Source organism: Carcharhinus amblyrhynchos, chromosome 8 (genome assembly GCF_965287045.1).
Source record: "Carcharhinus amblyrhynchos chromosome 8, sCarAmb.v2.hapA, whole genome shotgun sequence".
In the NCBI taxonomy this organism is placed as follows: Eukaryota; Metazoa; Chordata; class Chondrichthyes; order Carcharhiniformes; family Carcharhinidae; genus Carcharhinus; species Carcharhinus amblyrhynchos.
Genome location: NC_137331.1, coordinates 2,265,982 through 2,292,563, shown reverse-complemented (window position 1 = coordinate 2,292,563; position 26,582 = coordinate 2,265,982). Strand labels below are relative to the sequence as shown.

At 45.1% G+C, this 26,582-nt stretch overlaps 1 protein-coding gene across 1 annotated transcript in view; it reads left to right on the top strand.

Annotated features, from left to right (window-relative positions):
* csmd3b (CUB and Sushi multiple domains 3b) overlaps positions 1 to 26,582 on the top strand; it is a 1,478,622-nt gene that overhangs the window by 1,421,980 nt on the left and 30,060 nt on the right. The window contains exons 59-63 of the mRNA XM_080194817.1: positions 7,484 to 7,657; positions 8,743 to 8,816; positions 18,541 to 18,652; positions 20,695 to 20,874; positions 25,013 to 25,078. Coding sequence (XP_080050943.1) covers positions 7,484 to 7,657; positions 8,743 to 8,816; positions 18,541 to 18,652; positions 20,695 to 20,874; positions 25,013 to 25,078 — 606 coding nt within the window. The remainder of the gene's footprint in view (positions 1 to 7,483; positions 7,658 to 8,742; positions 8,817 to 18,540; positions 18,653 to 20,694; positions 20,875 to 25,012; positions 25,079 to 26,582) is intronic.

Here is a 26,582-nt window from a genome sequence, read left to right as displayed (position 1 = left end):
CCCGTTGAAGTGGTGGAGGCTACCTCGCTGAATATATTTAAGTCACGGACAGATAGGTTTCTGATAGACAAGGGGATTAAGGGTTATGGGGAGAAAGCGGGAATGTGGAACTGATCCACTTCAGATCAGCCATGATCTTATTGAATGGCGGGGCAGGCTCGAAGGGCTAGATGGCCTACTCCTGCTCCTATTTCTTACGTTCTTATTCCGGTATGTAATAATACAGCGGGCAGGCAAAGCTCCAAAATCAGCAGCCTGCCCGCCATTCAGAAATTGGTAAGTGTTTGCCCATTAAGCTGGCTCGCTGTTCAGATCACTGCAATAATGCATTCTCAAGATGATGACACGTGAAACATTGTCAATCAGGAAGCTGGATGTTTTCAGGGTCTCTGTAGAAGGATAGATACTGAGGCTGGAGGTTACGTTCAAACAGAAATGTTTGCCGAACTTCTGAATGTAATCAGGGCTAACCATCATTACTGTGTCTGCAAAGTTGCACTAACTGTTCAGCGCTAAACCTGAGCTGCTGAGAAACGGGGTGGGATTTTATAGCCTTGCTCGAGCAAGGTCAGAAATATCCACCCAAGGTCAACGGATATTTCTGTTGTCCAACCCTCGCTCGCTCTGATTACGTGACAGGCAAGGCGATAGAATTCCAGCGATGGTGTCCCCTACGGGTATCGTGTATTCTTTGGGGGATACCTCCTTCAGTAAGGATGGGAGAAGGTGAGGGAGAAGGCCAGCACACCAACGACAGGTGCCACGTGTTACAGAGGAAGGAGGAAAATCAGGCGTGAGGCTGCTGTGGGCAGGACACAGATGCAGTCAGAGACCATACCCTGCCTGTCACATTATTGACTCCAAATCTGGCTGCAGATGACAGAGTGTCAGCATCTGCAGATACTCCACCTTTTGCCAGCACTACCTCATTCCGATGGAACATACTTGCCCCTGAGATGTCCACCAGTTGTACGGCATTAAAAGACACAGTCGCACTGAACTTGCTCTGGTTCATTGCAGGCTGCCACGGGGACCAGGGTAGGATTACCCTGTCTGCAGCGCACCAGGGCAGAAAGGTTTTCACAGATGCCTTGTTTCTTTGCCTCCAACCAAAAAGAGCCAGAGGCTTCATGGCCCTGACTTGTTTTCCAAGGGTGCAAGGCGTCTTTTGGTGTGCCAATCTTCCTATCAGCTAGGGGTGTTTATAAACCAAAAGGGCTACCACTCTATCGATGTCCAATAGCGTGTGAACGCTTGCAATGAATTGTGCAGGTGCGTGCAAGGTACCTGGGGAGCAGCCACAACTCGTATCCCAGGTGCCAGGGATGTTTTCAGGCACAGAGGCATTGGAAAGATGATGCTTGGAGAGAAAGGTTGCCTTCCGAAGAAATCAAAGAATCCCGACAGTGCAGACAGAGGCCGTTCAGCCCATCGAGGCTGCACCGACAACAATCCCACACAAGCTCGATCCCCGTGACCCCACGTATTTACCCTGCTAATCCCTCCAGCACCAAAGGGCAATTTGCACGGCCAATCCACCTAACCTGCACATCTTCGGACTGTGCGAGGAAACCGGAGCACCTGAAGGAAACCCATAGCCGGAATTGAGCCCAGGTCCCACGCGCTGCGGGGCAGCGGTGTCACCGTGCTGCTCTTACCGCTGATGACACCTGTTATAAGCAAGAGGATGTAACCAGGGCACTGAGACAACGAGAGCCACGGCAACAACGATTTCATCTTGGTCTGCTCCAGATGAAGTTTAGATGTCTCGATACACACAGGGAATCGCTCTACGAATTGCCATTCGGAGTAGGGCTGTCGTCAGCAGTCCACCGCTCAATCTGACACTGTAGAGAGGGGACCTCTCTTTGACGGAAGAGTTACGGAAGATAAAGATTTCCTCCGATGAGGAAGATGAGTTTGACAGAAGCCAGACGTGCAGGCCATTCCCAGGAAGCGTCTGGAAGGCTGGGAGACACAGGAATTTCTTACTATGGGACAATTATATCCCACACGTATTAACTGCACGGCCAATGTTCATTCAGCGCACGGAAACCCGGTTCATCGTTTTGGGCAATTTCACGTATCCGAACCACATCAGTAGTTTGGATGCACTTAATTACATACTCAGTAAGGCTCAATAAGCAACTGAATCCTTCTCTATCCGTTCACACACAGTTTATGAACTAATGAAGCCTTGCAAAACGTTGAAATCATTTATCTGCCTGAAAATCGTTAACATATGCAAAATCACAAATGAGAAATCCACCCATGTGCTGCAAGCATGATTACACTGGGGTTTTCTTCAATCTTTTCCAGGTGCTGCAGTGAGACACTCTCCTCTTGCTGCCAACTGCAGTTGAAACAGGCTGCTGTCCTTTGGTTGGCTGCAGTTACGAGCACCCCAATATAGTGGGAATATGCTGCAAAGAGGCAGAATGCCTGTCTGCCAACCTGGCATTTAAGCCCCTCTGCACCAATGGCAAAGACAGGGAGGCGATGCTGACATTATCAAAAGCACAGGCAGGTTCCAGCCTCAAACCAGCCACCTCGCCCCTCCTGCCCCCCTCACCATCACCCAGTCCCCAATGCTCCACAATGGCATCAACTGTTTGTCTGCTGGATGCCACTCCAGGCTTCCCATTCCCACATTTCCCTGGCGATGGAGCGCAGATCAGAATGCATCTCCATCAGCAATCTGCCAGGGTTGGCCCTCCATGACAATCACCGGTCTGTCAACGGAGGAAGCCTTGTGTTCTTTTGAGTTCTGGATCGACTCCTCCAAAATCCAACCCAAAATGCCTCTGGAATCTCCACCACATTGCTTTGCACCTCCTGCTGAACGTGCAGCATCTGCCACCTTACAGGTACCTCAAGAGGCTCATCACCATCCGTTAGCTCAGCATTTTTATTACTCACAGCACATCTCCGAGTCCCGGAGACCGACACCACATCGGCCCCTAGCCCTTGCTCGCGCAACGATGACGTGCTTTCACCGATTTGTGTTTCCATTGTGTGGAAGGTGCACGTACGTACCGAAATGCAAGGACCTGCTCTGATGCTGGGCTCAGGACAGGGATGTGACTCTGCACACACTGAGACTCCCTCTTCCTTTCAGAGGTCAATGTGGGACTCTTGTGGCTCAGGGCAGAAGCTGATTTTGCACTTGTCTGGGAAAAAAAATAAGAATAGTTAGGGCCACCTTCAACCTGCAGGTGAACACGTGGAGTCAAGCTTCCTCGTTGCAACCAATGGAAACATTGTGAAATGTCACTCACAGTTTGCATTTTATTTTTTTCAACATATAGTCACGTGTTCCTCACCTACGTACAAGGGTCTTCAAAGTCACAAACTGCCAATGCCTCATTCCTAACAGCAGACCAACAATCACATACCCTCCCCAGACCTCTTAACGAACTTGAATGGACTTAGCATATATTCAGTTGATCTTTCTCTACATCCTAACTCTGACTATAACATTATATTCTGCACACTCTCCTGTCCTTTTTCCCACGTACTCTGTTTTATCTGTATCGTCCACAAGAAACAATACTTTTTAATGCACGTGACAATTATAAATCCAAACCAACACAATTTGCTTTTCACTAAATGATGTCGATTCTGCTTAATCACATTAAGATTTTCTAAGCACTGCGCTGTAAGCTCCTTAACAATAGATTCCAGCATTTTCTCTAGGACAGATGCCAATTAAGCCGCCTCGGAGTTTACGTCTCTCTCGTATCTTAAATTAAAGAGTTCCGTTCACTGGTTTCCAATCAGATGGGATCTTTCCAGAATCCAGGGAATTTTGTAAAACTAAAAACCAACGTGTTTATCATTATTAGCCGTTCTTCCTTTTAAGAAGAGGACGAAGTCCATCAGGACCTGGGGACTCGGCAGCTTTTAGTTCAAATACATCTCAGAGCAGTCTTTCCCTGACGATTGTAGTCGTTCTAATTTCCTCCTTTCCTTTCGCTTCTCGACATGTACCTATTCTAGGATGCTATTTGTACCTTTTATAGTGAAGACAGGTAACAAGTATCTGTTTAATTGATCTGCCATATCCTTAGTTTCCATTACTAATTCCCCAGACTCATGATGTATCTGATACTTTACTTACTATGTTCATTTTTAAATACCTGTAGAAACGCTTATTTGTTTTAATATTTTAGCAAGCTTTCTATCATACTCTAATTTCTCCCTTTTTATTATCTGTTGTAGCCATTCTCTGCTTTTTTTTCATATTCCATCCAATCTTGTGACCTGTTACTAATCTTTGCGAAACTTCCTGTTTTTTCTTCAATTTGATACTTTTCATAATTTCCTTAGTTAGCCACGGATGGCACATCCTTCTCCAAGGGACTCTGTTTCTCACTAATGTATCTTTGCTGAACGTTATAAAATATTTCCTTTAACGTCTGCCTCTCTATCGCCCCTGACCTATCTCTTTACCTAATTTCCCAGTTCGCTTTAACCAGCTCTGTCTTCACACCCTCATAATTGACTTATTTAAATTCAAAAGACGAGTTTTAGACCCACTCTTCTCTCCCTGAAACCGAATGTGAAGTTCAACGTTATGATCATTGCTACCTCGGAGTGCTTTACTACAAGACAATTCATCAAACCTCGCACAATGCACATTACCAAATCTAGGATAGCCTGCTCCCTGTTTGCCTCGAACATAGACTGCTCTAAGTAAGTATCCTGAAAACATTCTAGGCATTCGTAGCTATCTTTGTTACTCTGTTTTGTCCAATCCACTTGTAGTTTAAAATCTTGCATGATTTTCAACATTCCTTGCTCATAAGTCCCCATCATTTCTTCCTGTATACACCGTACTACAGCGCGATTACTATTCGGAGGCCGAAAAATGACTCCTACAAGTGATGTCCTACCTTTACTATATTGTATCTCTACCCAAACAGATTCTATATCTTGATCTTTAGAACTAAGCTCATCTCTCTTTTACGTTACTAATAGCTTTAATTGACCGAGTTACCCCTTCACCTTTCCGAGCTGCCCATCCTGAAATGTCACGCAGCCTTGAATATTTAGGTACCAGCTTTTGTCATTGAGCAGCCTGTAATGCATAATCAGACCAGCATATTTATTTCTAATCGAGCTGTCAATTCATCTGTTTTGTTACAGAAAATTCAAATTTCCCTATCTTTCTTAATAGCAGACCACTCAGGTCAGGAACCAGTCTCATTGCATTTCACCATTATCACCTCCAGCGTAAGAATCCTTTCACTTTTTCCTCGATGACCAGAACCGGACATAACATTCAACGTGAAAGCTTGCCAGGGAACTATAAAGTTTGGCCACCGCTACCGTCACGAGGTATTCAGTCCAACACGATTTAGTTTCCTCGAACGTAAGTCTTCATTAGTTGGACACATTCAGAGCCAAGCCTTCCAAAACTCTCTCGCTGCGCCACCCACACACACACACACACAATCTATTGCATTTTATCTATTTTTCCTTCCTCTGCGGCGGCAGTTTATATTTGTCTGCCATCAAATTTCAACTGACATCGTTCCGCCGATAAGATACCACCTCGTTGCTGGCGCCAAAGAATAGAAAGCACTCGGGAGGAGGTTCTGCTGAGTGAGTACGAGCAACTGGGAGCTAAAGTAAACCACAAAGACAATAATTTCTGGAATATTACCTGATCCACAAGCAGATTGGTATATGATGAGTAAGATTAGCATGATGAACGCATGGATCAATAATGGTGCGGAAGAAATGGGTTTCAATTCCTGGACACTGACGCCAACACGAGGAAAACCGGGAGCCGCCTTCGGACAGCTGACATTGAGACGGTCTTCACCTGAACTCTGTTAGAACCAGCGTTTTGATGACTAGGGCAGCAGCGAGGGCTTAAACTAAATAGCAGGGGCAAGGAATCAACTGTGGGAGAATGTGATTGATTAAAGAAAGAAGGCAATTGAGCAAGGCCACAAGAAGAAACGATAATCAGAATGTGGCAGGAAGGGACATAAAAACTAGAAGCAGGAGTAGGCCATTCAGTCCTTCGAGCCTGCTCTGCCATTTGTTTTGATCGTGGCTGATCATCAAATTCAATATCCTGGTCCCATCCCTGCCCCCCACCATATCCCTTGATCCCTTTAGCAGCTGGAGCTACATCTAATTTATTCTTATATTCAGAGTATACAAACTTACAAGTGTGTCAGCCAACAAGGCCAAAGATTGCAGAAATGGTAAAAAGAGCAAGTCGAAGGCTCTGTCTCTGAACGCACGTAGCCTTCGTAACAAATCGGATGAATTAACAGATAAATAGGAAATAGGTACGTATGACCTGATAGCCGTCACAGAAACATGGCGGTCAGATGACAAAGGCTGGGACCTGAATGTTCAAGGGTACGTGACACCGAAGGACAGGAAGCTTGGGACAGGTGGGAGGACTGCCCTGTCGGTCGGGTACCTGAAACCGTGATGCACAACGAGACCTATCGGGTATCTGCTTAACCACTTAAATTTCAACAAATAAGAAAGAAAAAGAGAAGTAGGGTGAATGAGACAAATCGCTTACAGAAAGAGAAACTAAATGAAGGAACAAGAAAAAAAAAGTAGAAAAGTAAGGAAGACATTTTAAACGTGATTACTCTTTTTGAATCTCTAATAATTGACTACAAACAGTAAGACTCGACAGTTTTAATGATTCCCTGTCTGGACCAGACACGGTAATGGCAATCGTTATGCCATTAAAAGGGTACTTATGTTGTTAAGTTCCAGCTTAACATTTCTGGGTAATTAATGTACAAAAAGGCTAAGGGAGAGATGCTGTTCATGAAAAGCAAGCAGTAGAGTGGAGTAAATCAAAAAGACAGTTCTAGAGATTCATAACTTGGCTTCCACTTCAATCTTTGAGCTCGTTCATCAGTTTTGCACATTGATAACAGGGTGCATGTTAACGATCCTTAACTTTACCAGCGAAATTTATCTCACGATCGTAGAATCCCTACAATGCAGGAGAAGGCCATTCAGCCCATCAAGCCTGCGCTGATAACAATCCCACCACGACGCTATCTCCACAACCCCTCATATTTTTACCCTCCTAATCTCCCTGACACTAAGAGACAATTTAGCACGGCCAATTAATCGAACCCACACATCTTCGGAGTTGCAAATATGCTTTGGTTTTTCATGTTAATTTCATAACGATGAAAATAATATTGCATCCTAATGATATTTTACACGAGGTTTGTTGATTCTAATTAAAGCGATCTCTCGACGTATGACAGTTCAAGTAGGCCTGGGTGAATTCAAATAGATTTGAGGAGATTTTGATTGGAGTGCACTTGTTGGCACTATTTAAACTTGAAACAGCTGCAAAAATTCAGACAAAAAGATGACGTCCATTTACAAAGTATTCACTGGTACAATGCTCAGCACTGACACATTTAAAAGAAAAGGTGGACTCTTGATTAATGGATCATCTGTCGCTCTCTGTTTTTCACAGCCAAATTTTGTGGAGACCCTGGGGTGCCAGCACAAGGAAGAAGAGAGGGCAAGAGCTTCATCTATCAATCAGAGGTTTCATTTAGTTGCAACTCCCCTTTGATCCTGGTGGGTTCCAGCACCAGGATTTGCAAGGCTGACGGGGCTTGGAGTGGCTCACAACCTCGCTGTATAGGTACAGTGTTCACACCCCACCACAGAGACTATACTTCAGCTTTATTTAATTCATTAAAAACCAACGTAAAATTTTGTATTTCGATCAGGATTAGACTTGATTTGTTTATACTTTCATGAGAATAAGCTGTGATGCAATCTCGAAGATATATTAGATTATAAGGAGAAGGAATTCATCTTCCCCAATTGACGGGAAGGAAATCAGCACAACGTGAACACATTTAGCAACCCAATCAGAGCACGTGTTTCAATCACTTACAAAGTCATTGACCGGTCCTTTAATTCTGACTGATGTTTTATTTGGTGCCTCAACACTTGTGAACGTTCTCTCGGGAAAACATACTTACGATGAGTAAAGCAGGCACTCAGCCTGTCTAGCTCAGAATTCGGTGGCCTCCAACAAAGGATCAGATTTTTATTTTATTTTGTATTCCTGCGGACCCAGGAGGAGTACTAATACTTTGCTTCCACAGCCCTCTCCAGCCACGCACCACAACACCTCTCAACATCATGCCTCCCCCGCGAACCCCCACTCTGCAGCTCTATCCCCACTCTGCAGCTCTATCCCCACTCTGCAGCTCTATCCCCACTCTGCAGCTCTATCCCCAATCCCAGCCCTATCTCCAATCCCAGCCCGATCTCCAATCCCAGCCCTATCCCCAATCCCAGCCCCATCTCTTCCCATTTGGAATACTGTTGGCAAAACAAATTGCCACCTATAGGCAGTATCATCACACGTGTGGAATGTTCAGAAAACCCAGGACTCAATTTTGGGCCATCCTTGGCCTCCCAGTTTTGAAAGTCTCTGCGGAATGGACTCCCCTCTAACTGAATAAGGCTGCGTGAAGATCTGAGATCAGACTCAGCTCTGCACCAGTGGCAGCCGTACAGATCTGCTTAGCCTCTCAGTTGTAGGATATTTCTGCGGCCTGAAAATCTGTATTATTCCATCACGAGTCACTGCTTTAAGGACAGAAGTCGTGCACTTGGCAAGGGCGAAACTGACAAAATCTGTGGCTTTGCAATTGAAATTTTGACTTTGAAAAGTGAAGTCGGAAATTGAAATAATTATTTTCTTTTGTTTAGAGCCTTCACATACGGCGTGTGAGAACCCAGGAACACCCCTACATGGAACACAAAATAATACATTCGGTTTTATGGTGAGTAACACAGAGCAAATTCCATATATTGTTATTAAAAGTATAAATGCAGCCTAAGTGTGGTATTTCTCTGGTATTTTCAGCCATCTATATTTTTTACAAACATAGTGGCTGGAACGCTCCCATCCCACCCACCGTGGGAATTGGAGCGGAAAAGGGACGGACAGCAGGAAGGTCCATTGACCTCGGGTGGGATTTTGGGATGAGCGAGGATGTAAAATCCTGCCTATCGATTTCAGCACTGTTGCGATTCAACATCGTCACTGCACTCCAGTGATAACAATGTAGATAATAGCATCCTATCACGGTAATAGCTGTGTTCAACTTTAGCAACTACAAGAACACCTTGAAACAGAACAAATATCAAGCGTAAAACTAGGACATCTTCAAGACTATTTATTTCAGATATTCGATAATTGACTCAGTGTAATATAACGTAACCTGAGAATTAGAAATTTCAATGAGATGACACACCTAAGACCATAACAACAAAAACAATGGGGACGTTGCGATTAGCCTCACCTCGAATTACTGGAAGGGAGCACAAAGGTGTCCAAGGATGCTCACACCCATATCAGGTTTACATACACAAAAGGAGCACTGAAGCCTGTTGAGGACACACACTCACCTTTTACACCCGAAGTTCATTCCTCCTCATACTGGTAGATAGTAAAATAAAAATATTCAAGACTGGCATCTGTTGAGCCTGTTACATATGTAGGTCTGATGCCAGTTTCAGAGTGTCTTCCCAGAGCTGACCTGTCTGGAACACTGCCAGTGCCAGAACTTACCGCTTTCGAAATATCCAAGTCTCCAAGTCGTTTAACTAATCAGGTCAGATGCTGGGTAGTCAGGCGCTCTTTCCGACGTAGAGAAGTCAAGTGGAACACAGGTTTAAGGTGTGTGGGGAAAAGTTTAGAGGAGATACGCGAGGCAAATTTTTGCAGAGAGATTGGTGAATGTCTGCAATGCGCTGCCCAAGGAGGTGGTGGGAGCAGGAACGACAGCAGCATCTAAGGGGCATCTAGAAGAATACATGAATAAGATGGTAACGGAAGGATATAGACACGGTTTTAGTTTTGGCAGGCCTCGCGATCGATGCAAGTTTGGAGGGCCGGAGATCCTGTCCTCGTGCCGTATCGTTCTTTGTTCTAATCGGTTCACTGGAGACCGTGAAAAGGAGATTGCGAGTGGGATTTTCCAGCCTTGCTCACCACGAGGGCTGCCCCATGCCTGCTCCGATTCCCACGGCAGACAGAACGGTAAAATTCGCCCCTACATTTTGTAAAAAATAGATCTATATCGGACCACGTAGCCGAGAGGGAGCAACAGAACAGTCCGGAAGACCGTCGCACGGCCCCTTCCGATTGTTTCATTTCCATCCCCATATTCCACTCTCCTACCAGGATCTACTCGAGGACCACAACTGGTGACAAAATGGCATCAAATTTCAATACACTGTTTTTAAGGACCTGGTGATTTAATTTAAATTAAAAGATACCTTGGCCTACGAGTTCCAGCAGGCAGGCCAGCATTATCCAATTTCACCTGACAATCAGTCAGTGTTTTAGCTGCCAAATTCTGCCGACACCTTACACGATTTTAAGATTATCCTTAAAATCCACTTTTAGGTGAAGTTTTTGGACATCTGCCTTCAACTCTTTATCTGGTATCAAGTGCTGTCTAATAATGCAGTGGTGAAGTGTCTTTCCTAGTTGTACGATGCTGAAGATGCTATATAAATACAACAGTCATAAGTCATAGAGTTTTACAAGAAGACGAGGCCCTTCAGCCCATCCATTCTGTGCCAGCCATCAAACATCAAGCTATTCTAATTCCATTTTCCAGCACTTGGTCCGTAACCGTGCAGGCTGTGCCATTTCGATCGTTCGTCGAAACGCATGTTAAATGTCGTGAGGGTTTCCGCCTTTATCACCCTTTCGGGCAGTGAGTTCCGGATTCCCACCACCCGCCAAGTAAAACAGTTGTTTTTATTCATTCACGGGACAGGGGTGTCGCTGGCAGGCCAGTATTTATCGCCCATCCCGAGTTGCCCTCGAGCAGGTGCGGAGCTGCCTTGTTGAATCGTCGCAGTCCATGTTCTGTGGGTTGTCCCACAGTACCGTTAGGGAGGGAATTCCAGCATTTTGACCCAGCGAATATGAAAGAACGGTGATATATTTCCAAGTCAGGATGGTGAATGACTTGGAGGGGAACTTGCAGGGAGTGGTGTTCCCAGCTGTCAGCTGGCTTTGTTCTTGGAGACGGAAACGATCGTGGGTTTGGAAGGTGCTGTCTAAGGATCTTTGAATTGACGCAGTGCACCTTGTAGATAGTACACTCTGCTGCTACTGAGCGTCAGTGATGTAGGGATCGAATGTTTGTAGATGTGGTGCCAATCGAGCGGGCTGCTTTGCCCTGGATGTCAAGCTTCTCGAGCATTGTTGGAATTGTATCCATCCAGACAAGTGGGGAGTATTCCATCACACTCCCGATTTGTGCTTTGGAGAGTCAGAAAATGAGTCACTCGCCACAGTATTCCTAGCTTCTGACCTGCTCTTGTAGTCACTGTGTTTATGTAGCGAGTCCAGTTGAGTTTTTGGTCAACGATAACCCCAAGGATGTTGACAGTGGGGGAATTACACCATTGAATGTCAAGGGGCAGCGGTTAGAGTATCTCTTACGGGTGATGGTCATTGCCTGGCATTTGCGTGGCACAAACGTTACTGGCCACTTGTCAGCTCAACCCTGAATCTTGTCCAGATTTTGTAGCATTTGAATATGGACCGTTTCAGTACGTGAGGAGTCGCAGACGGTGCCGAACACTGTGTAATTATCAGAGAACATCCCCACTTTCGACCTCACGAAGCAGCTGAAGGTTGTTGTGCCCGGGACACTATCTTGAGGAACTCCTGCAGAGATGTCCTGGAGCCGAGATGACTGACCCTCCACAACTAGAACCATCTTTCTATGTACCGGGTATGACTCCGACCAGTGGAGCGTTTGCCCCCCGATAACCATCGATTCCAGTTTCATTAAGGCCCGTTGATGCCACACTCGGTCGAACGTGGCCTTGACGTCAAGGGCAGTCACTCTCACCTCACCTCTGAAATTCAGATCTTTTGTCCACGTTTGAACCAAGGCTGTAATGAGGTCAGGAGCTAAACGACCCTGGTGAAACCCAAACTGGGTATCATTGAACAGGTTATTGCTCAGCAGGTGCTGCTGGATAGCACTGTCGATGGGCCCTTCCATCACTTTACTGTGCTCAGTAGCGGACTGGGTGGGAATCGGTGGGTTGGATTTGTCCTGATTTTTGTGTACAGGACACGGGTGGGCAATTTTCCACATTGTCGGGTAGATGCCAGCGTTGTAACTGTTCCGGTGGGAGGTATTTACACTGCAGGGTGAGGGAACGAAAGATGAGTCACGGCCCCAGAAACCAGGGCAAAAGGCTCCGAATGACAGTCCTCGGGGGGGAATAAAGGCTGTGAATGGCCAAACGGCAGAGAAACCACAATTAGAAGGTAATCTGTGACAGATGAATGTGTCGGCGGGGGGAGAGGGGGAACGGGTGGGAGAGAGTTAGAATTTAGAAAAAGGGGGAAAGGGGAAGCAAAGGGAGAGGAAAGGGGAGAATCAAGGAGGGGGAAAGAGTGGGGGAGGGGAAGAAAGACAATAAAGAAATAAAAGGTGGAGAACAGTAAAAAATTCAACGAGATGAAAACAAAGGGGTCGAGGTGGGGTGGAGCTCATCGTCTGAAGTCGTTGAATTTGACACTGAGATCAGAAGGCTGTAAAGTGCCGAGCCGGAAGATGAGATGCCGTTCCTGCTGTTTGCATTGAGCTTCGCTGGAACGTTGCAGTAAGCCGAGGACAGACGTGTGGGCACGGGAGCAGGATCGTGTGTTAAAATGGCAGCAGCCGGAAGGTCAGGGTCCTGAATGCACACAGACCGAAGGCGCTCAACAAAGCGATCACCCAATATAGAGCAGTGAATGCAATACACCGGATTTAAAGAGGTGAAAGTGAAATACTACTTAACGTGGAATGTGTGTTTTGGACCTTGGATGATCAGCGATTGCATGGGAAGGTACCGTGAGTGACGGGAGAGGTGCTGGGTACAGTGGAGGAGCGGGCTAGGTTATCCCAGAAGGAACGGTCTCTGTGGAATGAAGGAAAGATGCGTTTGGTGGTGGTATCGCACTGGAATTGATGAAAACGGTGGAGGATTATGTTTTGCACGTGGAGACTGGGGTGAAGCGTGAGAACGAAGGAGATTCTATACTTGTTCTGGGGCGGAACGGAGGGGGTGAGGATCGTGGCGCGGGAGATGAGCCGCACGCTGTCGGGGGCCCTGTCGACGAGTGTAGACGGGAATCCACAGTTGAGGAGCACACATTAGAAACACCGCTTTGGAAAGTGGCAACATCGGAAAAAATGCAACAGAGGCGAAGGAGCTGAGGGAAAGGGATAGAGTCTTTACAGGACGTGGGTGTGAAGAGCTGTAGTCCAGATAGCTGTGGGAATCAGTGGGCTCGTAATGAATAGTGACAGATACTCTACTGCTGGAAATGGAGACAAAGGCCAAGGAAGGGAAGGGAAGTGTCTGAGGTGGATCAGATAAAGGCGACGGAGAGGTGGAAACTGGAAGCGAAGTTGATGAATTTTTCGAGGTCTGGAGGAGAGCATGAAACGACACCAAAATCGTCATCGACGTACCAGTAAAGGAGCTGTGGAAGGGGACCCCGGTAGGCCCGGAACAAGCAAAGTTCCACGTACCCCCTCCATAAAAAGACAAGCACAGCTAGGAACTATGCAGGTACCCATTGTTATTCTTTCGATTCGAAGAAAGTGGGACGAGTTAAAGGATAAAAGCAAATTACAGCAAATTACCACTCCAAATGGTTAATAATCTATTTCTAAGTCAGTCGTTTATGAAAACAAAATGAAAATAAGGTCCTGCTTTTCCACACCTGCTCTATCAAACAAAATTGAAACTCTTATAAGATACCAAATATGTTATATTATTACTGAAATAAGTGTTGAAATTTGCATTATATTTGATAACGCTGCTGAAATGTGGAAACAACCAAATGTCCAAGTTAGTCTAGCTGCTCTTCTGAATGAACCCCTTTGATTTGCATGAAAAATGTAAGGATTAATTATGTTAAAAGGACATACTTTATCTGGATTGCATGCAGAAAAGTCAGAGTATTACAAAATAGTGTGCAACACCAAGCGATTGTCCTTTCAAGTTCAAAAATAATATTTTACATTCATCATTAATACTTAAAGGGACAATAACCTTTTTAATTAGCTTATATTAATTAGCAAGCCTCAAATGTCTCGATTTGGCTGAGTTAGCAAGTCTAAGAAATAATTCAACTGATCAGCAGTCAGCCCGCCGCCATGTTCAAGTAGGCATATATTATTACAGTACATTGCAATTTTATAGCAGTGCTGAATTTAGAAGCTGTGAACAGAGATTCTACTCAAATGCATAAAGAATAATTTCTACAGGGTCATTCGGGCCAATTTTCACTCAAGAATTAATGTAATGCAGAACCACGAATTGCAATAGTTTGAAACTTTCACTGTCCATCAAGTTTGAAGATCGGTTTTGTGGAGAAGATTTAAAACCTTTACTGGAAAATCAAGGAACGAGACGAAACTACCTTTTACAATAAGTACGATTAGCCTTTAATTTCAATCATTTCATTCCCTGAATTTGAAAAATCAGTATCGATCAAAATCAATATTTGCAGACAGTCGATCTTTCAACAGGTTTCTCTATTTAGAGGTCCAGATCTAATGCAAGAGTTTTTACACCAATCCTCTTTATCCAGGCCTAGCTGAGAGCCCAGACTCATAAAAAGGATTTGTCAGCAAGGGGTTCTGTTTCAGCAACTGGAGAGAACGGTTATTGTCGCTCGATTGACATCTTTAAGCGGTTATAATAGGTTGTTTTTTCTGTAACGTCCTTTGGCAGCGTCTCAATGCTTTTTCGTACAAGGTTAAGACACGCGAAGTGTTTGAAGCCTCTGTTATTGACAGTTTCACGATGTCCTTTCAGGGTTATAGGAAGAGTAATTTCTTTTCAAAAGAAGTGTCAGTGGGTGTTTTTAATTTGTTCTCCCAGGAATTCCGCACATGGCATCATTACGAACCGGTACGTAGCGTAACGGGTGACCGTGGGGTGGGTGGCTGACGTGTGTCAGTTTGCAGGGGGTGTGAAAGGGGCACGAGGAAGACCTTTGGAACTTAGTTTTCACAAAGTTTCTGAATCCAGACTGGAGTTCCCAAGTCCTCTGGGGGTTGCCACGATCCACAAGTCATTCAGAAACCTACTCGGCGCCACAAAAATGGCGAGGGGCTCGGCGATACCAAACTCTGCAGTGAAACCAGTAATTGCTGGGAGCGACCTGACAACCTTTTCTGAAGCACGGCAAATAGATTTTTTGACTGTTTTTCCCGCTAACCATACAATTACTGGATGACGATGGGAAACGGTTCTACATGTGCCATTACATTAGTCATACGTGAGCTCTGACAGTAAATGCGGGCAGGCCATTCAACCCACGTCCCCGACCATAGATACACTTTCCGACAGGATAACAATCGGGTGCAGGACCGTGGGCTGTTCCTTTTTTTTTTGAAGGGAAATATTGAATTCTGAATTGGTCCGATTTACCATTTAAATTGGTTAAAATCGTTGTTCGAAATCACAGGAAAAGCACGCAAAGTGCCCAGTATACATTGTTAGAAACACCAGTGGCTCACGATTGTCGTAAACTCGCAACCTCGTGTATGTCAGGCATTGAAAAAACAAGACAGCAAACAAGGAACATTTTAAGAAATCCTCAGATCAAAACCCTTGAACAAACTGGCTGTTTGGCCTTGTTTTTCAGTAAAAACTGCAGCATTTAGTTTCTGCACATGGAAAAGAAGGAAGTCAAAAGGGCTCCGCTGTCATCCTTCTCCTGTATTCGTTGCGTCCTTCATAATCGAAATGCAAATCTTGTTCATCTGATTTTTTTCCTCAGTGGAATGAAAGATTATGTGATTTATTGCATTGATATGACAGGTTTAGGGTGAGAAAGAATAGGAAAGTGCGCAAGTGATATCTTCTATCGTTCGTGACTTTGCATTAGCGATTTAAAATCAACTTTTACAAAATGCAGTTACCAAGTTCTCATTTTGCATATAAAATCTTAACGTTCTTGGTTTCTTCACCGTTTTTTTGTCAAACGTGGTGACATCAAAATTCAAACTGGAAGTAGTTGGAGGCAAGCTATTCCTGGCAACCAGAATTTCAGTAATTTTGGTATTTTTGTTATTCGTACGAACGATTAAATGACAGATTCAAACTTCACTCTCATTCTCTTCATCTCAAACTCATTCAGGACGGTAGCAAGGAGACTCGGAAAACTGCTGCAGAGGCAGGCGGCAGGGATTAGATTAACAAGTGAAAATAATCAAGTGAACAATTGCTACCTGAAATACCTGTAACGGCGAGGAAATAATCTGAGTTGTTTCTCGGACAGTCTTCGCGAGTTTTAAACAGTTCAAACTATAAAATCAGCAGCGCTCTAGTCGATGGCCTTTGTTTGACGCATAATATCCCATATTTGTAATTGAGAGGATTTGACACAGTACACTGGGAGAACCTGTTTCCACTGGCAAGTGGGTCAGTAACCGGATAATACGGAGTAACGTCAGTCGGCAAACAAATCAGAACTGTTTTTTTTAAACATGCAGTGAGTCGATATAATCTGGAAACCCCTGTGTATAAGAACGTTGGAAGCAAATTTACAAGTAACTTTCAAAGAAGAATAGGCTAAAGGGAACGTTTGCAGTGCAGTGGGGAAAAAGCAGGGGGCTGGGACAAATCGGATAATTCCTCGAAAGAGATGGCACAGGCACGATGGGTCGAATGCCCTCTTGTGTCGTACGATTCTATGTTTCTCTTGACAGGCATTTGTATTTTCAGTCGTAGCCACCGTTTATTTGAAGTTTATGAATTGGTGATACGGTTCCTCCCCATTCCCCCCCTGTCCTGACCTACACCAACAGAAAAAGAGAGGGTGAAACTCAGTGAGAGAACATGCTGACACACAAAGGACTCTGTCTCTTTGTGGAGTTTGGTCGTCTTGCTAGAAATAGCAGGAAGACATTTCTGTGGTGGATACTAAGAGGAAAGGTTATCCTCCAACAGTCCAACGTGAGAGTACCTATCTCAACACCCACCACTGGTAAAACTGGAACTCAAAAGACATTCTGGTAAAGTTGCTTAAACGGTCACTTAACGTAATGTACCAGTTGAAAGGAATTACTGAGATCAGAAATAAAATAATTTTTACGTTACATCGAATAACATTCCATCACACAAAATAGTAGCTCCAATACTTACCGTCAAGAGAATCGTCTTGCTTTATACGATGTTGTGCACAATTTTATTTTTGCTTCAGTTGTTTGGTTTTACTACCTTCAATCTTTTTTTTGTTATTTTCTGGTGAATCTGCAGGAAACAACAGCATTTGTATTAGTTTAGCACCTTATACACAGTAAAGATTCCAAGGCCCGAGCAGTACAATGAAAAACTGTTCTTTCCAACCTCCTCCCTCCCCCAACAATGCCCACCCCACTCTCTCGAAGTACCGACCAGTAATTTTGCTTGGACACTCGGCCCTTGGACTCATCTTCCAATATTTTAGCAACCGTAGCGTTTCTTCGCCCATTCCAGTTCTCAGACAGGTTAGCTTATTGCGAATTGGCTTCAATCCCTTTTACAGAATAATTTTTAAATCATTTAAACTGTTTGTAGAATCGTGAATTCCCGACAGTGTCGAAGGAGGCCATTCAACCCATCAAGCCTGCGACGCCAACAATACCACGCAGGCCCCATCCCCGTAACTGCACACATTCACCTCGCTAATCCCCCGAGCACAAAGGAGCGATTTAACATGGCTCATCGACGTAATCAATTCAGCGTGGCTAATCGCACACTTTTGGAGTGGGGACAAAAAAACAGCACCCAGAGGAAACTCACGCAGACATGGGGACAATGTGCAAACTGCACTCAAACAGTCACCCAAGGCCAGATTTGAACCCAGATCCCTGGTGTTATGAGGCAGTGGTGCTAACCATTGAGTCACCATGCCACCTGTACTGTTTTGTTGCCATTTTCAGAAGTGAAGTAAATCACGTTACCTTACAGTGGCAGAGTGAAGTGTAGTCGTCAGATAACTTAAAAATTGACAAAAAAAATGATTGTATTGGAATTAATTTTGTACTAGAGTATCAGTACCTTCAGTGCAAGTTTTCTGTTCCAAATCACATTTAAATGTGCGCTTAACCATCTCTGGAGTTTCTATTATCAGGGTGGAAACTGCAATAAAAAAGTCCAACAAGTGTGTCGAATTGGGATTGCAACAATATCTTTGTAAAGCACACAGAAATCGGATGCAAGCTTGTTACTCATCATCTTAATAGGAAACGAGTTTATTTTTCCTGCTCTCAGAAGTTATTTTATTTCAGCCAGGAATGTTTAAAACCTTATTACATTAATTCTTACAGCCTTACCAGAGACAATATCCAGAAAGTGTAGAACAACTTAGTACATTGTTAAACGTTGCAGAGTATTCACCTAAAGGGTGAATAATGAACTAATATCGGTAACGTCTGGTTTCGGTTGTTCACCTGTTCCTCTACTTTTTTGCAGGTGGGAAGCGTAGTGCAATTCCATTGCAAGAAGGGCCATTTACTGCAAGGATCCACCACTCGGATTTGCCTTCCTGACCTCACCTGGAGTGGAATTCAACCAGAATGTATACGTACGTACATTAATCCAGACGCGTTAACAAGAAAATATTTTCTAACAAAGCGGGCACGCGCGGCAGCTTCTGATCAGATTTATCACAGATCGTCACAAAGCGATTTCATTCGGTTAAGATTTAAAAACGCACAGCATATCATTCACAAACCATCAGTACAAGTTCGTAAGAACATAATAAGAACATAAGAAATAGGAGCAGGAGGAGGCCATCTAGCCCTTCGAGCCTGCCCCGCCATTCAGTAAGATCATGGCTGATCTGAAGTGGCTCGGTTCCACTTTCCCGCTTTCTATTCAGTTGAACAAGAGAAGTGATGAGAAAGTTTATTTCATCCAGTCTCATCTCCCTCACTCGTTGCGGTGACTAATATTACCCCCAAAGTGTTTGATTAATCCTCTGCAAGCTGACAAAGATGAGGTTTTGAGATGATTAAGTAGCGCAGTCTCAAGTACAAGGCTCAGTCATGAAATTTAACAGTGGTCTCTGTTGCCTGACCTGCCTCCTGATTGGGAAAGTGGATTCCAACAATTTCATTTGAAACACTCTGAAGGAACGAATGAGCATTCCGCAGTCAAGCCTAACGGCACAGAGGTACGAGTGTGATTAAGTCAGTATCTCCCGTCCGAGCCAGAACGTTATGGGTTTGAGTCCTAATCCGAGACGCAAGTGCAGAAAGCAGGGCCGACTCCCTAGTGTAGCAATGAGCAAACGATGCAATGTCAGAAATGCTGTTTTGTGGATGAGTTGTTTCACTCAGGCTGTCTTGGGTGGACATAACAGATGCCAACACATGATTTTGAAACAGAACCGGAGAGGTATCCCCCACGTCCTAGCCAATTTATATCACTCGGACAAATTATCTGTTCATTATCACAAAGCCCTCGTGGAAATCGCAACGGCTGCTGATCTTTCCACATTACAACGGTGACAATATTTCCAAACGGCTCAGTTGTTTAGAAAGTTTGGTACACCTCGAGGTGATAAAAGGTGCTTTAGGAATGTAATTCTTTTCTTTATTATGTAAAATACTGGGCAGTCATCGACACAGACCAGTTTGTGAACTTTTCAAGATCAGCATCCAACCTCATGTTAGTTTGCCGTGCCTCTGGAATAACAGTGCAAGGTGAAACAGAGAGTTCATGGGACAAGTTGAGAAACAGAAGATGGGCTGGAATAGAAGAGGGAAGCGACAAAAGTCTGGCAAAGCGGTAATAGCCGCTGTGGCTCGGACTGTAATGGAAGAAAGGCAAGTAGTCCCCAGAATGTGGATCACCTCATCAGCTGCGTGCTAACAGGCGATTTTCAAACCCCGAGCACCAGCCCACAGTGCCACACTTTTCAATGGCTCTATTCCCAGCACCTGATATCAAAAAGAAAATGGGAACGTCGGTTCGGATTTCAAGTCATTTAGCTCAATATTAAGACCAGCAGGCCGCAAACCGGTCGAGAGAAAGTGAGGTCAGAGCGGGGTCGGGTTCGAGAATTCAGATGGTCAGTGCAGACTCAACCGAGGTATTCGGCAAAGCCAACAGCCAAAACGCATTTAGTCTTCCCAGTATAGAGACAGAAGTATGAGCAGCAAATACGAATATTCTCTTCCAAGGTACAAGAAAAATTGGGGCGAAAGACTGTCGTCTTCCACTTTTGCCTTTATCTTGCTCGGTTCGTTTTTAAATGCTGTTGATCTGTAACACACCTCCCCCTCTGAGAAACATTGACCCGCTCACTTTATTTTTATTGTTGCTGTCTGATCTCTTGCGTGTTTTCAGCATCTTCTATTTCTGTTTTCTTGCTAACGTTGTTTGATTTTCTGATAATAGATTAATCGTATAGATTAACCCACCCTGGTTCAGGTTTACGCCACTGAGTGATAATTAACAAAAATATTGTCGCGGCCAGCTTTGTTCACTTTGAAACTGTTCAAATTCCACCGTGCCACACCAGAAAGAAAAGATGACTTGGAAAAAGATGTCACCGACTGTTTTTCTAACGTTCAGTCTTGCTCTTTTCACCCTATCAATACACATCGGCTCCGACCGCAGCGCACAACTGCAAACAGCCGGAGACACCCGCTCACACCAACGTAGTCGGGATGGATCTTCCTTCACTGGGTTACGTGTTGTTATACACCTGCCAGCCCGGATTCTTCTTAGCTGGAGGATCGGAACACAGAGCGTGCAGGTCTGACGGAACGTGGACAGGGAAATCACCGATCTGTCACGGTAAGACGTTTCTTCACGAGCCGTCACTTCGGCCCTATCACTGTCAGTAATCACTTGAGCGCCAAAAGCCGAACGCTTTTGTTGAAAGCGATCCATTAACAGCTGTCTGAGAAGCTGGAGGAGATTACTGCAACTCAGTCTGGCAGACGTCAGTCACACTTTGCGAATGGCCATTTCAGCTTCATTGTAAGGTTCCTTCTGTCAGCTTACCGCATTATTAAAAAGCCATCGTACGCCGAGCGACAGTCCAAGTTTGGTCTACTTACGATCTAAATGCATCCTTGTGAATAATGTAATAATAAGGTAAAACTAATACTCACCCCTGCTATATAAGCTATTGGTTCACTGGCAGAAATATTACTACCCAAAGACAATTTTTCACATCGCAAAGTCACAAAAATATAAAACAGAAATCCGTCTAGTTGACATGCCGATGAAGCATTAAAGTATCTTCAGACTGAAAAAACACAAATTTAGTTATTATTCTTGAGGATCTTTTAATGCAGGGACAAATCTTTGGTCAAGTAATTTAGGATCGATCAAAGTTATGACGAGGGTAAAGCACCACATAACACTCATATTGAGAAAATAAAAGCACGCCATTGAATCGTTGACGGTGACTAGGATAGACACATGGCTCAGGGATAGTAGTCAGAGAGTGACAGTGAGCATTTTTTTCCTGACTCGATATGAAGGACCCCACTTTGTCCTTCTTGAAGATTGTAGATTTTCTTGTTAGGCATAAATGACTTGCATTTGGATACAGGAAATCTTCAGATGAAACGGAATTGGCAATGTAATTAATAGGAAGCATAACCAGAACGGAAAGACAGGTGGAAAATGAAATTTCACACTGATAAGTCAGCACTGCTGCCTCAGGGCTGCAGGGACCCGGGTTCGGTTCCAGCCCTGGATCACTGCACGTTCTCCCCATCTCTGCACGAGTTTCCTCCGGGTGTTCTGGTTTCCTGCCGTACTCCAAAGATGTCTGGGTAAGAACGAACGGCCGTGCTAAATTCGCTCTTTTGCGTCAGAGGGGCTAGCAGAGTAAACATAAGAACGTAAGAAATAGGAGGAGGAGTAGGCCATCTAGCCCTTCGAGCCTGCCCCGCCTTTCAATAAGATCATGGCTGATCTGTCGCTGCTCAGTTCCACTTTCCCGCCCTCTCCCCATAACCCTTAATCCCCTCTCTTATCAAGAACCCATCAACCCGCGTCTTAAATATATTTAGCGAGGCAGCCTCCACCACTTCAACAGGCAGAGAATTCCAGAGATTCACCACCCTTTGAGCGAACAAGTTCCTCCTCAACTCCGTTCTAAACCACCCCCCCTTATCTTGAGGCTGTGTCCCCCTAGTCCTACTGTCCTTTCTGAGCGGGAAGAGTCTCTCCACCTCTATCCTATCCATCCCGTTCATCATCTTACACGTCTCAATGAGATCTCCCCTCATTCTTCTAAACTCTAACGAGCACAAGCCTAGTTTATTCAGCCTCTCCTCAGAGCTCAACCCCCACAACTCCGGCATCAGCCTAGTAAAACTCTTCTGCACCCCCTCCAAGGCCAAAATATCCTCGCGTAAGTGCGGCGACCAAAACTGCGCACAGTACTCCAGCTGCGGCCTCACCAATGCCCTATACAGCCGCAGCAAGACCTCCCTACTTTTATATTCGATCCCCCTCGCTATAAAGGCCAGCATCCCATTCGCCTTCCTGATCACCCGCTGCACCTGCAGGCTGGGTTTATCGGGCTCGGTCTGGGTGAAATAGTTATTGGTGCAGGCTCAGTGGCCCAAATGGCCTCCTCCTGCATTGTAGGAATTCTATCGTTATCTGAAGCGGAAAGTCGTGCAGTTTGAGAAGGACAACACGAAACGCACATAAAATCTAAACAGGTTTTCCGAATGGTATCAGAGCTTAAGGGACTTCAGTAATGCAGGGAGATTGAAGAAGCTAGAATTCTTCTCCATTGAGCAGCGCGAGTCAATTGAGGTCCTCCAAGCTGAGACGGCTTCAACAGAGCAAACGGAGCGGAACCGTTCCCTCGTGAGTTGATAAGCGGAGGTCACAGATTTGAAACAATTCTCAAGTGACGAAAGAGAAACGAGGCATAATTTTCTCATGCGGATTTTGGAAAGACTAACGGAAAGGACGATGGAACAAGATTCCATCCGAGCTTTTAAAAGGCAATCGAACTTAATTTTGAAAGAGATTTTAAGCGTAACGGTGGGGGAAAAGTAATATTGGGATTAAATTAGACAGCCCTTTCAAAGGGGTGGCATAGGCACGAGGCAAACTGTCCTCTTTAAATGCTGTCAGAGTCTATGATTCTGAATAAATAAGCATTATGATGTTAAAATGATTTTGACAGTCACTTTTTTACAATTTATTTTTAAACTGGAAGATCTCGATTTAACACGAGTGTCAGGACAGGGACAGGATTTCACCCGTTGTAAACGTTAGCGCCCTGGACCAGAACCCTAAGGTTTCTCACGAAAACAGACCAGACCCCAAAATTTTTCTGTAATTGACGTAAATATGAGCAATAATTGCTTGGTTCCAGAAGTAATTCCACTGACCGATTAAGGATCATTTTATCAAAACAAGCTTTATTCGTAAGACAGTTTCAGCACAGTTGGAACAAAATGAAGCAGCTTAACTCTTAACAACCGAAAATCTTTAAACATGAAAAGAAATAACTCTAATTTCTATCTCATCGACGTTTCCGTTTCCGCATCAGTAACATTTTCGTTGCAGACTTAAAATCCTGTGACGTTAGCGTCCGTTTAAGAGATTTTTTTTTTCAATATCACGTTCTCTGCAGTTATGAGCAGTCTTGGTTTCATTGTTGCCGGGCCGGCTGCTAGAAGTCATTTTATCACAACCTAAGTGGAGTTTTGTTTATTTTTACCGTTGGCCTCGGGTACTTACTGGGATTGTTTTATTCCCCTGCATCGCTCGCAGGAAGACCGGTCGGCAGGTCACGTGTTCTGGACAGTTTTTTTCCCCCCTTTGTGGTGAATTTAAGGTTTCATTTTCTGTTTGTGTGGCAGCAGTTTAGTACAGAAGGGACGTTAAGCTGAAAAGAAGTGTTTTTTCTCTCTCCCTGGTGTTGGAGATTCTGCTGGTTAGCTGAAAGCAAGGCTTCTTGCTTTCCTGGAGGGAACAATTTGCTGTTGGTGGTTAGCTTGCCAAAAGTCTCTCCCTGGAGCTTACGATCCAGGCAGACCGCACAAAACACTTTGGAGTTCCTGACCTGAATTATAACAACCCACAATCACAAATATACTCGTTATTGCGAGTCTACGCAGACTTGGAGTTTTCGGGAAGGTATAGAGCTTTCAGAAGCTCACAATGCTTTCCTAACTTGAACCAAAACAGCCAAACTCTAACTCCTTTATGCAAAAAACCTGTTTCTTACTGCTGCGCAGGGCAGCAAAGAAACCGCAACATCACATCCTCCTGTCGATCACTCTAATGTGACATTGCAGGGAAACCTGCATAAAAACCAAAGTCCGTAACTCTACAAAACCATCTGCAAGGTCGAAACGAGTAATTACCCTGAGCTGTCTTCCTTCCAGCCAAACTGACTGCTTGTGGAAAAAAGCTAAACTTTAAAGAGAATTGTCCTCAAACATAAAAAAGAAACACACTGTCACATTTTTCTCACACAAAAGAAGAGCTTTTAACACAGCCAACACTTTGGATTCAGGTTTATTGAAATAGTTACGCTGGGTTTCCCAGGCATCGCCCAAAGTGAGTAACCAACGACCGCTACAGGCCACCGACAGGAAATCCAATAACGGCAGGCAAACGTGGAGAGTCGATTTGAGCGCTTTTGAAGTTTTCTGTTGTGCAACGTAATCACAGGCTAAAAACTGGGCCAATTTTTAGCTCGTTGACATGTCGTATTTTAGAATTTGACAGAATTTCTCCAGCCGTTCCTCAGTTTATTTTACCATTACGTAGGTAGAAACACTGGAGAAACTGCCATCTGCTCCGTTTCCCCAGCGTTTCTGCTGAGCTTTCACCACAGATCAGGTGATCGAACTGGGGAAGTCGCACAGAAATTACTGGCACGTACTTCCAAAAAAAATGTCGATATTCTGTTTGAGAACTTTCTCACTTTTGATTTTCACAGCTGGCTCAAAGAGATCAGAGAAGAGCAACAGGCCTTCCATTGGAACACCAAGCCCCAAACTGAACGGTAGGTCAATTTTAGCGAAACTTTGACTGATTTAGTTACCTACTCGCGCGGACGTTACAAATTTTTGGGTTTGTTGGGTGTGGAACGGGACAAAATGACTGTTTATGAGTAAACGGAGGGCTGAGAAAGTGCAAAAAGTGTCCGTGAAGCGATCAGAGTGCGTGAACGGTAAGACAAAGATACAGAGGGTTAAGGGAACGCCTGGAGATGATGGCAATAGCCCTGAAGTGAGGGGGCAAGAAGGAGAGCTGGAATGGAGAAGTGGAAAAATTGAAGAGTGAAAGAAGGATGATAAACTGGATGACTGCCATGAAATGAAATGAGATAAAATAACAGGAAACAGGGTGAAGGTGGAGGAGACATTTCACGCTTTGAAGTCGTCAAACTCAGTTTTCGGTCCAGAAGGCTGTAAAAAGCCCAATCGGAAGACGACGTGCCGTTCGTCCGATCTGTGTCGGGGTTCGCTAGGACCTCGCGAAAGGCCAAGGACGGACATACGGACAGGAAAGCAGGGCGGCGCGTTGAAACGGCGACCGACAGCTGGGTCCCGTTTGCAGGAAGACCGCAGACGTTCAGCAAAGCGATCACCCAGTCTGCGTTCGGCCTGTCCGTAGAGTAAACGACAAGGGGAGCAGCGAACGAAACAGACCAGATCGAAGGAGGCGCTGCTTCACCTGAAAGGGGTGTCGAGGACCTGGGACAGTGATAGGGAGGGCCAGGTGCCGCACCTTCTACTATCGCACGGGAAGGTGCCGCGAGCAAGGAGCGAGGCGTTGGGCGTGACGGAGGAGCGGACCAGGGCGTCTCGGAGAGAACGGTTCCTCTGGAACGCTAATGGGAAGCGGGGAGGGCAGCGGAGGCGAGGGGACGACGCGTCGAGCAGTGGCGTCGTGCTGGAATCGGTGGAAACGGCAGAGGACAATCCTTGGAACGTGGAGACAGGCGGTGTGAAAGTCGAGGATAAGGAGGACCCTATCCTGATTCCGGGAGGGAAGGGAGGGGGTAAGAGCAGTGGTCCCAGGGACGGGTTACGAAAGCCCTGTCGAGTACAGTGGGTGAAAACCACAACCGAGGAGGAAGGGAAACTCATCCGCGGCGCTATTTTCAAATGCCGTCGTCAGAACAAGCGACGTCGAGGCGAAAGACGTGAGAGAACGGGAAGGAGTCCTTACAGGACGTGGTACGCGAAGAGCTGCAGTCAGGGTAGTCGTGGGAGTCGGTGGGCTTGTAATGAATACTCGTGGGCAGTTTATCTCCAGAAACGGAGACAGAGTTCAAGGAAGGGAAGTGTCAGACGTGGACCACGTGAAGGTGGCAGAGGGGTGGAAATCGGAAGCAAAATTGATAATTTTTTTCAGGTCCAGAGGAGAGCACAAAGCGACACGGAAATAGTTGTCGCTGTACTGATAAAGGAATTACGGGAGGGAGTCAGAGTAGGACCGGAAGGGGGAACGCTCTACATGAGCTATAAAGACAATGACACAGTTGGGACCCATCAGATGTC